General features: G+C 53.8%; 2 protein-coding genes across 2 annotated transcripts; one reads left to right on the plus strand and one right to left on the minus strand.

Moving 5' to 3' along the window:
- Positions 1–323: 323 nt before the first annotated feature.
- On the minus strand, positions 324–8,479 carry LOC119091082 (ribosome biogenesis regulatory protein homolog). The gene is made up of 8 exons (XM_037213800.1): positions 8,431–8,479; positions 5,585–5,753; positions 4,804–4,935; positions 3,939–4,059; positions 3,222–3,329; positions 2,618–2,746; positions 1,611–1,858; positions 324–1,177 (listed from the first exon to the last, which is right to left on the minus strand). The coding sequence occupies exons 2-8, from the start codon at positions 5,731–5,733 to the stop codon at positions 1,027–1,029; spliced, it is 1,038 nt and encodes a 345-aa protein (XP_037069695.1). The 5' UTR covers positions 5,734–5,753; positions 8,431–8,479; the 3' UTR covers positions 324–1,026.
- Positions 8,480–13,520: 5,041 nt separating this feature from the next.
- LOC119090985 (peroxisomal biogenesis factor 19) lies at positions 13,521–16,196 on the plus strand. Its single transcript, XM_037213710.1, has 5 exons — positions 13,521–13,587; positions 13,759–13,826; positions 14,085–14,188; positions 14,220–14,244; positions 14,762–16,196. The coding sequence occupies exons 1-5, from the start codon at positions 13,521–13,523 to the stop codon at positions 15,239–15,241; spliced, it is 744 nt and encodes a 247-aa protein (XP_037069605.1). The 3' UTR covers positions 15,242–16,196.
- The last annotated feature ends 1,923 nt before the right edge of the window (positions 16,197–18,119 follow it).

Consider the following 18,119-nt stretch of genomic DNA (forward strand, 5'->3'; position numbering starts at 1 on the left):
GTGAAATTCCTCCAAGGAAAGTGGGAGCCGATGGAGGATCTCGTTAGCGGTAACGGTTGAAAATCCTCCAAAATAGGGGGAAAACATGGCCATTCGTCCTCTTAGCAACCAGCGCCCAGTGTCAATTTAAATTGAGTTGGGAAATCGGTCCCCCAGGCCCCACTCTGCTTGGCATATGCGTCCTGGGTCCGCAAAGAGCGCGACTAAAAGGTGCGTCCACGAACGCACACCTGCCAACGTGAGATCTGAAACGCATTCCGTCCAGCACCATGTCGCTTCAGTCCCCTATTCTCGCGCCCGTACCCTCCATCACGACACATGGCTAAGACTCATGGATGTATTCACAAGCCGAACCGGACAACAGCGCAGGGCCAGCTGATCATGATCAACATGTGGCGCCATCTACATCTCTGCCAAAACCATGCGGGGCAAACGTTGGCAGCGTCACCAGTCCAGGTATTTCAGCCGCAGCTCACCTCAACTCGGGCAGCCAGGCCCTTCTCATCAGATGATGGCTGCCCTCCGACCTAACCTCGGGCAGCCGGGCCCTCCTCCCCAGCTGATGGTCCCTCTCTGACCTAACCTCGGGCAGCCGGACCCTCCTCCCCAGCTGATGGCTCTCCTCCAACCTGAACTCGAGCAGCCAGCCGGGCCATCCTCACCTCCAGCTGGTGGCCCCCCTTCCGACCACGCGCGCCTTCCGGGGCCTGAGGATATTGTCAGGGATGGGCGATAAAGCCGACCGCGCCGCATGCCAGATCCACTGAGCACAGCCGGGTCCGCAAAGCACGGTCGGGTCCTCGGGGCACAGCTAGGTCCTCGGAGCACGGCCAGATCTTCGGAGCACAGCCGGGTCGGTGGAATAAGCCCGGGTCGGCGGAGCGCAGTCAACATCCACGCCACGTCAGCCGACGGCGCTCGCCCTGTGCTCAGGGAGGTGGGGTCGGGGGCGGGGAAATAGCACATACTGCAACAACACTTTCCACGAACACCATGATCTCCGAAAATACCCCGCACACCAACACCTTATCGTCCTTTCCCCTTCTTTCCTTTCCCAGCTTTGCCCTTTCCGGCTTTCTTGGCGATCGCCTTTTTCTGCTTTTCTCCTTTCTTTGTGTTGGGAATCCATCTCTTCTTGCCCTTCTTTGGCTTGGCGTCGGCTTTCCCGGCCGCCCGTCTGCGGGAGGGAGGGGAACAATCACCCACGGTGACGCAGTTGGAGCTTCGCAATCTTATCTTCATACCACATCAGCCACGCGATAAAAAAATATTATGCCAATCTGATGTTGCAACCAAATAGCCTAAGGGAACAAGGATTATTTGACGGCAAGGTACAGCTGGTCACAGCACGACAAAGATGCACAAATTCGTGAACAGTCCCTCGTTTTTGTAACACATTCTGAGATTCCTTACACAACTGGGAACCACCAACTAATACAACTGCCTCCTGCAGCTGTCTCCAGTGCAACAGCCTACCTCAGACTCTGCATGGTCTGACATCCCAACTCCCAGCACAGGCAACGATCTCGGCGGAACACCGAAGCCCGGTCTGCTGCCTAACTGTAACCCTAACTCTAACTCTGCTGCGGCTGCGAGCACACGACACTCACTCGCGCTGCTCCTGATGGATGACACGGTTGGCCGCCTTCTCGGCGTCGACGGCGCCGCCGGCCGGCCGCCGGCCCAGCGTCTGCAGCAGCTCCAGCTGGCCCTGCACTTCACCGCGCGTGTCGCCCACGGACGGGCCGAACTGGCGGCGTCGGCCGCGCTCCTTGGTCGGCGCGTCGCGCGGCAGCTTGCGGCTGAACTGACCCAGCGAGGCCGTGCTGCGCCGCGCCAGCGCCGCCGCCTCCGTCAGCTGCCGGCCGCCGTAACGTCAGAGGCAGGCAGAGTAACGTCCGAGGTAAGCAGTGACGTCAGATAGACAGCGTGACGTCAGAAGTAGGCAGAATTGCGTCAGGGGTAGGCAGAGTGACGGCTGAGGTAGGCAGAATTAAGTCAGAGGTAGACGAAGTGACGTCAGAGGTACCCAGAATTACGTCACAGGTAAGCAGAGGACATCAGAGGTAGGTACAGTGACGTCAGAAGTAGGCACAGTGACGTCAGGGGTAGGCGGAGTGAGGTCAAAGGTAAGCAGAATGACTTCAGAGGTGGGTAGAATGGCATCAGAGGTAGACAGTGATGTCAGAGGTAGGCAGGGTAACGTCAAAGGTAGGCAGAATGACGTCAGAGGTGGGCAGAATGGCATCAGAGGTAGACAGTGATGTCAGGGGCAGGCAGAGTGACGTCAGAGGTAGGCAAAGTGACGTCAGGAGAGCAGAGAGCGACGTCAGAAGTGTGCGGAGTGACGTTGTGACAAGGGCGGCGTGAAGGGTGCAGTGAAAGTCAATTGGCAACGAGTGGGGAGGAGGCATGGACGCCCGGCCACTCCTCCATCAACAGCACATCGAGCACATTTTTACGAAATGTGGTGGCAACATAGCGCATTTGAGCACAACGGTGCGTCCGACGATGAAGACACATTGCATGGCACATCACCCAGCTCAATTACCAATAGCCTAGACGTTAACGAACCGGGCATGGTGTCATTAAGATGTGCTCAGGTCGGCCGCCCTACCTCTGACGTGCTGCTCTTCGAGACGTCCTTGGGCGTGACCCCGACCGTTGGCACCTTCATGTTGCGCTTGATGTTGCGCAGCCGCTGCAGCTCGTTTTTGGCAACGCGCTCGCGCTTCTTCTCGGTCGCCTACAGACACGGGGTTGCGGTGTAAGGACACAATTGAGAAAACTCCCAGTCTTCCCTCCCTCCCTGACACCGATCGGCAGCCTCCAGTGTGAAAAACACACACATCTGATTGAAGATGCAGATGCGTGATCATGATCGCCACAACTCAAGCGCTATTAGCACCGCGGCGATGACGTAAGCGAGTTAGGTATACGCGCATATACGTAACAAATGCGCTTCAAAAACGGTCTCTGAAATCTTTCACGTCCCATAACACGGATTCCCTCCCGTCGCAAACACGCGAACACGATGTCGCGCACCCCCGCACCATCTTCCTAGAGCATCGCTTCGTTCGGCTGGCGCCGCTTCCGCCGTGCGCTCGATGAAACCCCGCTCCACACTCGCTCTCCTGCCGCTGCCGGCCCCCCCCCCCCCCCCCCCCCAGGCCGGCGTCGGCGTCGAGGGCTGAGAGGCGCCGCACGGGCGGCCAGCTTACCTGAGCGAACATGTCCGTGTTGGGGTCTGTGTTGGCCGGCACCTCCATCACCCAGTTCTTCTCGCGCTCCGCCTGTGCCTTCTTGGCGCCGAAGCGCGGCACCCAGCGCTGAGGAGGAATCGATGCAGCTCAGCCCAGGTGGAGTGGGCACCGATCGGGAACCGAGTGGGGACCAAGTGTGGACCGAGTGTAAACCGAGTGTAGACCGGATGTGCACGGAGTATGGACCGAGTGGGGACTGAGTGCAGACCGAGTGCAGACCAAGTGTAGACCGAGTGTGGACCGAGTATGGGCCGAGAAGGGACCGAGTATGGGCCGAGTAGGGACCGAGTATGGGCCGAGTAGGGACCGATGAGGGCGGCGACCGACACAATGAGGACAATAGCACGCGGTGACGCGATGAAAATGAATTGCTGTGCAGGGACGGTGATAGCCCTGACTCATCCAGGAACTCGTCCACAACTAACCGGCGAAGTACAGTACAAGGCCAGCACGAGATGCCAGTGCGGTTAAGCAGCGGATCTGTGATGAGCAGCCAGGGATGCGGACCTCATCCCGGTCAGAACATGGGTTGGCGCGCGTGCCAGCATTGCTATGCATGGCTAAAAATTTAAAGCAGCATAAGTTTCAAAAGTTAATGAACACACGGGATCAAACGTATCGCGCCAAATGGAAACCAGAACCATCCAACTGTGAAGCGGTGCAATGTTTCCTCACCTTCAGCTCAACATCCCACACTTTCTTGCTCTTCTTGTTGCGCGTGATGCCCTTGGCTTTCGCGTACTCTTCCCACTTGCTCAGCGGCTTAGGCTTCGGCACCGGCTTCTCTCGCGGTATCCTGCCAACAAGCAGCCCTCAGTGGTCTGACGCTTTTGCCGAAAGTACAAACGTCCGCGAACACGGCGCACGTATTCCTAAAGAAAGTATTCAGCACGGATTTGATTCAAGAGGGGCTCGGGGCACAATGCCAATTTTTGTGCTGCCTCAAATGATCCTCGAGACCCTGACAGCCAATCTTCCGCAGCCTTCTGACTAAAAAAGCAGGCGTATCCATGTCGGCAGTCTATCTAACCCACCCGCGGTGTCGGACGTGACAAGCTTACAAAACGGAAGTGTCATAGTCAATGACAGCCAACGCGATAACACCGAACCACACGCAAAAAAAAAAAATGGAAGGTTATGCCAGCCATGGCATGTGCTATCCCACAACCTTTTCCTGTTCTTCCACACAGATCGATATTCACTTGTCCACAGGCACACATAATGCGAGTAGCTTTTAATTCCACTGACCGCCAAAACAAACCAACCAGCACATTTTTCTGCGCGAAAGACAGACGTACAGCTTGCCTGAGCGCAAAACGATTTTCGGTAATAAATGAAAACATTAAAGCAAGTCAGTCTCCATCTGCCTAAGCCCGAACAACCAAAATCACCGTAATGAAGCCGAACTTCGAAGTCGGTAGATCACGCTTACACTCCGCACAAATGAATAGCACTGTGTTAACCTGCACAGGAGCTCGGCTGGGCGGCAGTACACCGGGCAGTAAGTCACGTGACATGACAGCAGTACACTCCGCAATACCTCATCTGAGCGGGCGGCAACACCACGGCAGTGACGTCGTCCTTGGTCTCCTTGGGCAGCTCGAACAGCTTGTTGATGAGCAGCTGGCAGTTATCCCGCGCCAGCTGGTGCAGGTACAGCTCGCGGTCGGCCCTGTCGACGGCGTAAAGCGGACGTCGGCACGGGCGCGGACGGCGCTCCGCGCCAGCCCCAACAGCTATCACGACTGCCCCGCAAAGATGATCGTTCACAATTAATGCGTGGGCTAATGCCCTCCAAAGATCATCTTACACAATGCCTGCATGTGATAATAGCATTGATTTTGGGTGTATCAACGCTCGTGAAACTTCGAACCAGCACACTTTGGGGATATTCTAATTATGGCAGATGAGCGGCGGTCCATAATTCATCCAGTAGGATGTGCAGGATGTCAATATAAATCAATGCTACGAAAATCCTGGCTCTCCAGCGGTCTCCACCTGCCATCTGTTGGGGCTAACCCGTTACTTTTTGACGCCGCACCCAGACATTTGACCTGCCCCGTCTAGTTGTCAAGCTTGAGGCACTTTGATGCTGGGCTGACTGCTGCTCGGTTTGGTGCTGATTGGCCGATTTTGAGCAAGGAGAGGAAGAACAAGCAGCGAACCCCAGCCCAGGGATGTAATAGCATGACAAAATACTGACATTCTTGTCACCTAAAAAGCCGAATACTGAAATAGTGTAGATGGCTCATACGGGGACCTAGATTATGGCAATGAAGCCTGGACACTGCATAACATTCCTACAGATGGTATCGGCTTACCGGATGGCACCGTGGTCCAGGGGGTTGGGGTCTGATGCCATCACAAGTCCCAAATCATATTCAAGGTCTTCCTCCTTTTTGACATCTGTCGTCTTCAGCTTCTTAACGTCATCTTCGATCCTGGTGAGGACCGCAAGAGCTCTTTCCATGGTAATGATGTATCTGCCTCCTGAGAACAAAAGAACTAATTATTTCATCATCATCTTTGGTTGGGGCATCACACATTCTTCATCTTTCATTTGATGGGGACAGACAGAGAGCTGAGTTACCCATAATAATGACAAAAGCCTCAACAGGATCCCTGGTGCCTTGTTTCCATTGTCACTTGCCAAGGACCATGGCTGCTGTCACTGTCTTCAAAACATCTGACATGAAATCAGGTATACAGAATTCTGATGCCAGAACAAGTTGCAGCATTTAACAGGGCTGTGAACATCCAGCCTCAAACAATATCTTTGTACTGATACAATCTCTTCATTGGGAAATGGGGGATGCCAGGCTTCAATTTTAATAAGGTAACAGGGTGCTAAAAACAAGTTCAAGAGGACACACACACATACACCAACATGGCAACTGGCCAGTCTGAATTGCATGTCAACCCTCAATCCACATCACAAAATTCATCCAGTAGGGTGTGCAGGGTGCAAATATAGATTAATGCTACCAGATCCTGGCTCTCCAGTGATCACCGGCGGGCAATTCGTCGGCGCTAATGCTACCAGATCCTGGCTCTCCAGTGGTCACTGCGGGCAATTCTTCGGCGCTAATGCTACCAGATCCTGGCTCTCCAGTGGTCACTGCGGGCAATTCGTCGGCGCTAATGCTACCAGATCCTGGCTCTCCAGTGGTCACTGCGGGCAATTCGTCGGCGCTAATGCTACCAGATCCTGGCTCTCCAGTGGTCACCACGGGCAATTTGTCGGCGCTGATCTGTTGCTCTTTGACCTCACTCCCAGACATCTGACCTAATCAGCACATTTGTCAAGCCTGAGGCACATACATACTGGTTTGAATGCCACCAAGTTTGATGTTGATTGGCCAATTTTGGGGAGGGGGGGGGGGGGGCACTGGCATTGAGCCCAAAGCCAGGGTGTTACATTATGAAATAAATCTTGACATCGCTGCCACCTGAGTGGCAGAATATTGGAGCACTGCCCTCAACTGGAAGGCATATGTATGATAAACTTATGTATGAACTTAGTGCATGTGTGGTTTGTGGGAATTTGGAATGAGGAGGTTGTAGAGCATGCTTCTAACAAAAAGCTGTAAAATACTTAACACAAAAGAAGGAAAATATGAAAAGGGACATTTTTGCAGAGCACCAGACGTGCGGTTAAACTGCAGAATCAGCTCAATGGTGGTAAAACCCCCACTATGTCCACTGCACTATGTACACTGCCAGCACAGAAACCAACCTATTGCTAAGTACATGCCACATGGCACACATGCATAACCTGGGTAGCCAAATTCATTCCTACTGTATTAGCCAAATTGTGCAACCACATCTACATAAAAAAATCACTTCAAACCATGAGCACCTCATCACAGTGAACATGCCCAAACCAGACAGCAAAAAAGCCCTGTTACACTGAATATATGTGCATAGCGGGACATATTTTGCCATATGTCTGCTTTAAATTGGCACACCCCAAATTCTGCACACAGTCACCAATTTCAGAGCATAGAGCCAAGGTTACAGGGAATAGTAATGTCACATAGGTAATATCGCTCAAAAGGGCTGAGACCACTTGTCCCACACAATACTTTGAAAATTCAGGGACATCTAGCCTGGTATGAGCTTGACACACATAAGTCAAGGCTCAGCTCACCAATGTCATACAGATGTTATGCTAAGACTGATAAACTTTTGCAGGCTGGCTGCAAACCACTTTGTCAAATGTCACAGCAAGTTTATTGTTGCTGATTGGCCACAATTCAATCAGACAAATGTTGGGCACTGTGGATTCATTTTTTTGCAAGTTAGGGCCAAACCAATCACAGACACCAAACTCAGGCCAGGCCAGTGTGCTGAATTTTCACCTAACTTTTTAAAATGGAAAATATCTATCTGTAGATAAGTCTATTCTGAATGGTTGGAATGGATGGTTTTGGGTTCAGCGCCTGCAAAGCACAGTTTGTTGCATGCTCCCTGAACCCACCATCCCTATTGTTCCATTTAGTTCAACAGATACTTTAGCATTCATGCTCTGGCCAGATAGCAATAAAGAGTATTTTACACACCAAACAGCACAATCCTGCTGGCGCAGGTGCTTCTGGCTTGGGCTGACCCCAACGGCCAGTGGCCAGCAAGCCCTCTGCTCACTCAGGCCAAGCAATACTCCCACCCTGGGCCCAGTACCCAGTGCCCCCATATTTAGAGCCCAGCATAAGTCCTATGTATCATGGAAGCAAAAAAGGTTTCAAGATTTTTTTGCCAGAAATTATGTTTACATCATAAATTCTTGAAACGTTGGTTCCCTATCCAATGACATTGGCAATGACTGTGGATCAAACTCAGTGCACTTGGGTTCACAGCATACATAAGCCAGCTATTTAAATGATCTGGCCGCTCCACCAGACTGTGCAGAGTACTTTTTCTGTACAGGCCCCAAAAGCACAACTCCACGCAGTCCATTCACACAATAAACGCATGGAACCCCACAGTGGTCAATTCGCAGCAAGCTAACTCTCTGTCCGCACCCAGGGCATCCCACCCTTGGACCCCAAAAGACATTAGTGGCGCCAAGGGTCGATGGTGCGACCAACACGACATTGATAACTTGCTCTAAGCAATGCTGACAATATTCGCCCTCACACTGAATACGAGCATTACTGCAATTACTTACCAAAGACGCGGATAATGCACTCTTACTAAACAACGCCGATTCTTTCACGTGTCAGTGTAAGTAAATGAAACTAACGCGCAGATACTGCCATTGCATCAAGAACAAGCCATCAATTTGCTTAGTTATATTTTACCTCTGTTCTAAGTGACAATAAAAAGCATTATTTTTGCGTGAATATAAGGATTACAAATATCCTTCGATAACGAGTAATTTCCAATGAGGAAAAAAAAGAAAATTAACTAATTTAAAATGATTTTATTGAAGTCCTGAAAATATCAGCTGAACCTGTTCTGAAAACAGGTCAAATATGACGCGTATGTTACATTCCATCCATATCTCAGGCAGCTTGCAAGCTCGCTCAAGAACTCGTTTTCGCATACCGGTTTCCAGCTTTGGTTAAGAGCTGAGTGACGTTGCAAGCGCGCTATAAGCAGGTACGTGGCTAAAAATGTTTGTTGTGTGAAAGGCAATGAAGGATTCACTTAAAAAATATGGATGGTGTTTGCAAGCTGCATTTGTCCCTTGCTCCAAGCGTCCCATTTTATGCGTGTTTGAGGCGGCGCATTTACGTTGGGCTAGACGGCAAACATGCACGGTACGCTGAGTGAACCATGATCACAACATTTCTTCAGTATCTGAGAGCGCAAGAGGAAGAAAAATACCCGGAGTTTGGGGGGTGGTTAGTGTGTTGGTTTACAAGAACTTTATATGTGCCAGTCACCTTTCAAGGTAGGAAAAGCTTCAAATAATCAGAAAACAGCAAAATAAGACACAGGTATGTTATGTTACAAAAGAGCACTGTACAGCAATCATCTTACATAAGGCAGCAAATGTCATAAATAGTGCGCTCAACCACCTGCAGCACATCATCCCATTAACACCCATGTCATCAGTCTGAAGACAGACATTTGAATGATGTCTTCCTTCATTATCGGAATTACTATATTTTGAAAGTAAGATGATAAGACCTCTCTAAGATATTTTGTTTCATGATTATTTATAGTGTCTGATGTCCTAAAGATGTTATTGATGAACAAATTGATATCACAATGTGAGATACTGATGTAGACCCGACTGGAAACAGCGACATGTTGTCATCATGCCCTCAATATGTGACATTATTATAAAAACAGCAGACAGAAGTCCATAGCACTGACAGCATGATGCTGATGCATCTAGGCCATCTTGATAGAGCAAGGTAAGCATTTTTTTTTTTGGCTGCAGGTGTGTACTCTCCAAAACAGGGTGGTTATGTACATGACTTATTCACCCTCCAAAATGGAGGGTGGCTTCATGCTGGGCATATACACTTTCAAAAATCTGTCAGATGGTTGTGCACCTGAGCTTACCTGATTGGCAGTCTCGGAGGGAAGCAAGTGCCGACATTCAGAATCCAGTACTAAAACTTGGCTCACTGTGTTATATGCATGAGACGATCACAAAATCCATCAACCCACTCTGAGACAGTTCTTCTCTGATTAAAAATCATCGAACGTCAGTCCCGCATCCAGGGTGGCTGGATGGTTAGCGTGCTAGTATCGCATGCAGCAGACCTGAGTTAGAATCGTGATGATGACCACTCTTTAGTGGAGGGCTTTATGGTCTATGGGCGTGGTATGATGATGTCACTTGCTTCACTCGAACGGAATCAAACATTACTTGGGCTTTGATGTCGGACGAAGGCATAGTTTCTAATGCTGCAAGGGAGCCCATACTGAAGAGGTGTTGAGGATCCGTGAATGTTGACCGTAAATCTTATAGAGCCCAGCAACTTGCATAAACATAGGCTGCCCTATTCCATCTGGGAATGCTTAACCGTGATTCACAATCGGTGAAAAGTAGGGTGCCCACTGTCATTCCGATCAATTGCATAAAGACCATTCCGTCTCAGTGCGCGATGTCCAGTGGCTGCCATTCTGGCTACGTGGAGGCGGATTCGGCTGGTCGATCCGGAGGCTCTTACAGAGATGCATCATACATCGTCGTCGACCCCGGTGCTGAGGGTCCTCCGGTGCTGAAGGCCCTCTGGTCTGGATATTTCGTCCCAGATAGGTGCAAGAGCCGTCATTGGTGCTAAAAGATCCCTGATAACCGCAGGTCGTCCAACAACTGCCACGGAGACCCAGTCTTGGTTAACGGGCCCTTGGCTGAAACGGGGTGAGGGGCCCTGCAAGGACCCCGGGTCACCCCTGGCCTAATCGGGGCTCCCTCCATCACAGGACCCCCTGTTGGGCACTTTGGGGGCCTGACCGTCAAAGGGCCCCTCATTGCTGGAGGGCCGCCAACCAATGCCAATCGCGGACCTTGGCCTCGTTCCCGCTGGGGAAATAGGAGCCCCAGGGATCAGAACAACACTAAGTCGACTATTCGATGTAGTGGTCTCTGGCCGAGATAGGGGCTCGTATTGTCCCATGGTCTCACAATCGGTGAAAGGGGGATTTTGACTGACATTTGGGGCCACAGCCACATGGGCCGGGATAACCTGCACCCTTTTGACCCTTACGGCCCTTCAGTCTTCCCATCGGGCCGTTGATCGTCAGTGTTGAAGGGCACAGCGGCCCCTCGTCGGGCAGCCTCGAACACCCTCCCTCACCGACTCGGGACCCCTTGTCAACACACGGACCCGCTGTTAGGCGCTGTGGGCCCTTGGCCGACACAGGGGCTCCTCATTGACTCGGGGCGCACCGGCCAATGTAAATCGCGGCTCCTGGCCTTGTCCCTACTTGGGAAATGGGCTCCCAGACTCAGACCGACACCGAGCCAACTGTTCAGAATTGGTAGCGTCTAAGTGCCATAGAGGCCCTCATAGTCTCGGGGAGCCCAATCGGTGGCAGCGGGCTCTCTGACTGGTGTTTGAGGGTCCGACCCGCGCCCCCCTCAGTGACCTCGAGCCAGCCCCTCGGGACCCCATATCGGATTTCGGCGCTCTCATTTGACGTTTCTCCGTGGTCACCTGAATGACACTTCAGGCCTAGAGTCAGACACTTTCTCTCCGCGATAGTCCGGTATCAAGGCATGGTTTCGCAAACTGAGCTCGGGGAGGGGCAGAAAGCGGAAAATAAAAGTCCTTCTCCAAGCCTAGGGTAACAAGTAAGTTTCTCCTCGAATTTGGTCTACTTTCTTCTTGGAGGAGCCCAAATAAGGGGGGGGGGGAGGGGTCCTCTAGGACATAGAAAACTGCGCCACTGTCCAGTACCGAGAACTTGAGCTTTTGTCTTCTCAGACAGGTGTGACATCACCACCACTGATGCCACCGTTCAAGCGTCACGGGATAAAGGCGTCCGCGTTGGCCGTACCACCGTTCAGGGATCCCACCGCCGCCGGGATTACAGCCCGGGCTCAGGGCGTGAGGACCAGCTGCGTCCAGCGACCAGGACCACCTGACCACTGCCCTCTCTAAACTTTCTACAATGCAGAGATGTAGAAAATTGGCTTCGGGCACATGGAGACACTTTGATGATCGTCTCATATTTATAGCAATATTACCAACTCTCTTCACTCCCAACTCAAGCTTTTTATTACTTCAGTTGCTTGTTCAATCTGGAGGTTTTTGAGGGTGTATCATTGTGTGGGCACCGTGCATAGTCTTCCTTCATTTTGGAGAGTGTATAAGCCCGCTGCGTAACCCCCCCCCCCCGCCCTCCAATTTTAAGGGTGTGTACGCACAGCATTTGCCTTTTCAAGGTGAAGCTTTCACATTGGTACTAATTGTCCTTACCATTGATTGGTCTACATGCTATTTATATGGTCCGGATGCCTTGAAGAGCAGCCTTTGTCGTTGGCCACCGTGGGCCCATGAAAACATTGCTCTGTTATGGCTGGGATGGCCATTTGTGGGAACATGTCCGGCTGTTACCGTTGTTACAGCAGGCTCAAAGTTACTGGTAAGGTATCTTCTCCCTGATACATGTAAAATGGAAGCAACTAATGCAGGGTATACAAAGTTCTATTTTGGTTTGATTGAGATTTCAGATTTTTTTCTATCAAACGTCTTGTGAGTGATATGTGTCAATAGCACGATTTGTGCCATTGACAACAGTGCATGTTTAAGACTGCAAGGCAAGGCTGGCTTATAAGAAGCCTGTTTCCATGCAGTGTCTCAGGGTTTATGTTTATTGATTCCAGTGACAATGGATGTCCCATTGCAAACCTCTAATCTACCAGTCCTGGTCCTGGTCATCTTCAAATGAGTACTCGTTTGCAACAATGTTGCTGCTATGATGACTTGAATAAGGAACATTATTTTAAGACAATGCTACGTTTTATCCTTTATGTTTTCACAGAATAGTATCAAATGCCAAAATTCAGTCTGAGAAGAGGTAACCAGAATGTGTTCCCCACATTCATTAAAGCAGCGAGGTTTACATTGCCACATCTTCATCGCTTTCAGGGAGGTGTTCTTGTGAGCCCAGCTGAGCGCAGGCCGGCTGTACCTGCCGTGTGCCGACCCTGCTGGACCCTTTCAGGGAGGTGTTCTTGTGAGCCCAGCTGAGCGCAGGCTGGCTCTACCTGCCGTGTGCCGACCCTGCTGGACCCTTTCAGGGAGGTGTCCCTGTGAGCCCAACTGAACGCAGGCCGGCTCTACCCGCCGTGTGCCGACCCTGCTGGACCCTTTCAGGGAGGTGTCCTTGTGAGCCCAGCTGAGCGCAGGGCGGCTCTACCCGCCATGTGCCGACCCTGCTGGACCCTTTCAGGGAGGTGTCCTTGCGAGCCCAGCTGTGCGCAGGCCGGCTCTACCCACCGTGTGCCGACCCTGCTGGACCCTTTCAGGGAGGTGTCCCTGTGAGCCCAGCTGAGCGCAGGCCGGCTCTACCCGCCGTGTGCCGACCCTGCTGGGCCCTTTCAGGGAGGTGTCCTTGCGAGCCCAGCTGAGTGCAGGCCGGCTCTACCCGCCGTGTGCCGACCCTGCTGGGCCCTTTCAGGGAGGTGTCCTTGCGAGCCCAGCTGAGCGCAGGCCGCCTGTACCTGCCGTGTGCTGACCCTGCTGGACCCTTTCAGGGAGGTGTCCTTGCGAGCCCAGCTGAGCGCAGGCCGGCTCTACCTGCCGTGTGCCGACCCTGCTGGCCGGCGGGGTAACTGCTGCTGACGCCATGAGCTCGGACGACGCACCGCGCGCCCCAGCCGAGCTGGTGGATGACCCAGACGACCCGGAGCTTAGTGAACTGCTGGACAGCGCACTGGCAGACTTCGGCCGCCCACTGCCGGCGTCGGCTTCGGCTTCAGCTTCGGCTACGGCTACGGCTACGGCTACGACTTCAGCTACGGCTTCAGCTCCGGCTGCAGGTTCGGCGTCAGCTTCAGCGTCGGGCGCGGCGTCGTCTTCGGCAGGGCCGGAGGAGCTCAACTTCAGCGACGCCTACAAGTCCTTCGAAGAGGCGATGAAGCAGGCGCTGAAGGTGCGAACCGGTCCAGGGAGGCCAGACGTCTGCCACGTGATTTTGCTGGTGAACTGTAAAAACAGGCCGTAGATGAGGCGCCTGATCGATCTCCAGGCGTACTACATTTAGTCATCATTGCCATTATTCAGTCAGTAACATCATCAGATAAAGTGGTCAGCGTTGGCGGCACACGCGCGCTCACTTCACGTACTCGACTTTTCCACTTGGTCGTTGGCCGAGCATGAGCATGACGTACCGCGCTGGCCCTGTTGACAGGACGCGCCAGCAGAGGGCGGCCAGGCCGAGGCCGCCTTCTCGTCCATGATGGCCAACCTGGCCGAGGAGATGGCTAAGACGGAGGTGGAGGGCGCCGAGGACCCGTTGGCCAAGACGCTGGCCGACCTGTCCAAGGACCATGACCTCCGATGCTGAGAAGGTACCCGCCTCGCTCGGAGTACCGGCACCGTGGCGGGAAGGCAGGGTACCGGTGCAGCTGTCACTGAGTCGCAAAAGTGTTCTGACCGCGTCCCCAGTTTGGGTGTTTCTTGGACCTCAAGAAAGTTGTTTTTTCTTTTGCCGCACTCACAAGACCCGAGTTTGGACCACTCCTACACGTGCCAGTCGCTCTCCTCGACGCCCCCCCCCCCCCCCCCCCTCGGACCGTCCGATGTCTCCGAACCGCTGCTGGTAGATAGTGGGGAGGGGGAGATCCGGACATACCTCGCAGACCCTATGCCCCCCTCTGACAGAGGGGGCATGTCCTCCCCTTCGACCCTATGTCCGCCTCTGGCAGAGGGGGGCGGGGGCGGGGCGTGTCCTTGCTCTGACCCTTTGTCCGCCTCCGGCAGAGGGTGGCATGTCCTTGCCTTGACGCCGTGTCTGCCTCGAGGGGATGGAGGGGAGGGGAGTCTGGCTCGACCTCCTTCCTCTGACCCTGCGTCCGCCTCTGGCAGATGGGCGGCGAGCCGGACATGGCTGAACTCCTGCGCACTTTTGGTGGCGGTGGCAGCGGCGCTGCGCCGGATGCCGCCTCGCTGGACGCTTTCATGCCGCTTATGCAGACGGTTATGAGCAGCATCCTCTCCAAGGACGTGCTGTACCCGTCGCTGAAGGACGTGTCGGACCGCTACCCCGCCTGGCTGGCCGAGCACGGCCCAGCGCTGGCCGAGCCCGAGCGGCAGCGCTACCAGCGCCAGCACCAGCTCATGTTGGACGTGTGCGCCGTGTTCGAGGAGGAGGCGACCGGCGCCGAGGCCGAGCGCGCTCGCCAGGAGCGCGTGTTCCAGCTGATGCAGCAGATGCAGGCGCTCGGGCAGCCGCCGAAGGAGCTGGTCGGCGAGTCGGATCTGGGCATCCAGTTTGACAGCGATGGTAACCCGCGCCTGCCGGCCGGCCTCGGCGCCGCCGCCGGCGCCGAGTGTAGCGTGATGTGAGGCGACGCTAGTGTCGGGAGAGGGGAGGGGAGGGGAGGGGAAGGCAGCGTCTAACGCGCGATGGCCCGCGGTGTCACGTCGGGGAGCGGCCGGGTCCGGGCGTGTCGCGCGCCGACCGGCGGCGGACGCGAGCCTGGCCGCCCCGGCGCCTGGTAACCGAGAGGGCACCAGCTGTGTTCACGGCGGCAGGAGCGGCCGCGCGCCGACCACCCGCCCCGCGTCCGGTGCTGCCCGCTGGTGCCAGTGCTCAGAGTCTCACCGCCGCACGCGAGCTGTGGGTCCTGCGGTGCAGCGACGTGCCGCTGGGGGCGGCGGTGCTGTCCTGCTGTCGTCCGGCGAGACGTCTGACATTAACGCCGCTAGAGCTGTCACGCATGTGACAGCAGACTGCTCAGACTGGTTCTCAAGTGCAGCCTTCTGGAGCGTGGTGTCCATTATGTTCTGGGACTGGTGTGCGTTGTACACGTATTTGTGAGTGGAACTTGTTACGAACATTTATACACGCTGCGTAATGTACGCAATGGTTCTAAGGTAGCATGGGAGACGGCTATGTTATGCCGAAGATAGGAGATGGGCATGTTAGCTACGGTGGGTTATTCATGACGCGCGAACGGGTCGGAATGTCAGTTTGGTAAATGATAGCTACAGCCAGTTGTAAAAACGTGAGCGACCATTGCCCTACGTGTGCAGTCGTTTGAGGTCAAAACCCAACCAATCACAGAGCGATGCGAAACGCAGGTTACGGAATTCATAATTAGCGCTAGTGTTATTGGTTAAGAGATGCACACACGGATCCGGCTATGGTCAAGTGTGTGGGAGTGGTGTCTTTATGTGGACTGTTCGCTGGGCAAGGCCAGACCAGGTGAATAACGATATGCATTCGCACGTTGTTGCTCGTTGTTGATGCGTGATATGTCTGCGCTGGAACAGGCCGAAGCAGCAACAACGACACAAAGAGAGCGACGGGCGTTTTCCCGTTGTGGCTACGCGAGTGGCGTAGGGAATCATTGGCAGCGTTTTGCCAGACGTGTGTGACGTCACGACCGTCGACCATCCAGCGTGCTCGCCTCGCTTAGCTTAAGGAGAACGCAGGTTAGACTCGTGTCTCGTGGTGTTCGGGGGAGCGGGGGGGGGGGGGGGGGGTGGGGAGCGGAGAAGTGTAAGAGTTTTGGGTCTATCTCACTGGATATATAGTTGGCGCATAGTTATACACGAACACGCGCACGCACAGACACACGCGTGCACGCACGCACGCAGGCGCACACGCGCAAGCACGCACACGGACACGCACACGCACATGCACACACGTTGATCTATCTCTATGCCTATATATATATATATATATATATATATATATATATATATATATATATATATATGCATGTACATAGTTAGCAGCAGTAATGGATAGGAAAATATATTTCCAAAAGTACTCCACTGTGAACGGTGCTGCGATTCACAAAAAAAAATAGTCAAAATTCAGTTACACATGACGTTTCTCTCTCATAGCCCGCAGTACATACAGTGCGCTTGGCTGGACATGTTTTATCCATACTGGTCCGTAATCTTGGAGCCACAAGAGAGCCTCCTCCCTTTTAGTTGTGCGACAGTGGGTGAGCTGAGTAATATGACCCGGGGCAAACGTGGTCCGGTGGTAGGCAAAGCCTAGGATGAACGCAGAAGTTGCCCCTGTTCAGTGCAATACGAGTGTAGTGCATCGCGAGCTGCACAGGGACCATCAATCCGCTCTCATTCATCGGTACGTGCCAGCCGAACAGGCCCGCTCTCGTCACCACACACGTGCCAGCCGAACAGGCCCCGCTCTCGTCACCACACACATGCAAGCCGAACAGGCCCCGCTGTCGTCACCACACACATACCATCCGAACAGGCCCCGCTCTCGTCCCTCGACACATGCCAGCCGAACAGGCCCCGCTCTCGTCCTCGACACATGCCAGCCGAACAGACCCCAGCCCTCGTCCCCAAACATAAGCCTTTCGGTACGCGGCGGCACTGTAACAAGCCCTGCATCCTGGCAGTCATGCCGTTATTGGTTCGGCGGGAAAATGCGCGATCTTCCTTCAGGTGGGCGTCCCCCAGCCAGCCAGCGGGGCGAACTTTTGCGGCTACGGCGTCAGCTGGGACGTGGCGCACCCTCCTGCGTGACTCGCGGGGCGCTGACAACGGCGGCCGATATCGATTATGGTATTACGAGTGTTTCCTCGCGACTATCGCGAGCTGGCATATCACACGCGGCGACAAAACGCTCAGGCCGTCATCGTCCGAGACGTCAGCTGATAGTTTCCGATCACGCTACCGATGACCATCCTCGGAGGCCCCGACAGCAGCCGTCGTCCGAGACCTCAGCTGATAGTTTCCGATCACGCTACCGATGACCATCCTCGGAGGCCCCGACAGCAGCCGTCGGGCAGGTAATCACATGTCATTCCAACACCCAACGAATAACTGGCATGCCAATTACCCTGGGACACACGCTGATGCAAAACCACAGTCGATATTCAATGCTCAAACGACCTAGGAGACGCCGCGGCGTCAAACTGCAAGTCAGGCACACGACAAAGGTGATAAAAGAAGGACCACTGGGTTTGGCTGACTCAGTAATCCGTCCTTCGTTTTACCAGTAGCTCAAACGGTTGTGCGGTTTGCGGGGGCGGTGCGATAACAGTGAGATCTTGCAAACTTCACCTGTTGATTTAGACTGTTCTGCGCGGCGTTTCGTGGAGCTTCTTCCGAATTAGGATAACCTGGTCTGCTTCGAAACTCACCGTTATTTTAAGTCCCGCTGGATCGTCGTTTACGCGACTTACGGTGCAAAGCGGGCCGCTGTTTGAGGTGGCGGCTGGGCCTTTGGAGGGTG

Source organism: Pollicipes pollicipes, unplaced genomic scaffold (assembly GCF_011947565.3).
Source record: "Pollicipes pollicipes isolate AB1234 unplaced genomic scaffold, Ppol_2.1 Scaffold_3216;HRSCAF=3773_pilon_pilon_pilon, whole genome shotgun sequence".
In the NCBI taxonomy this organism is placed as follows: Eukaryota; Metazoa; Arthropoda; class Thecostraca; order Pollicipedomorpha; family Pollicipedidae; genus Pollicipes; species Pollicipes pollicipes.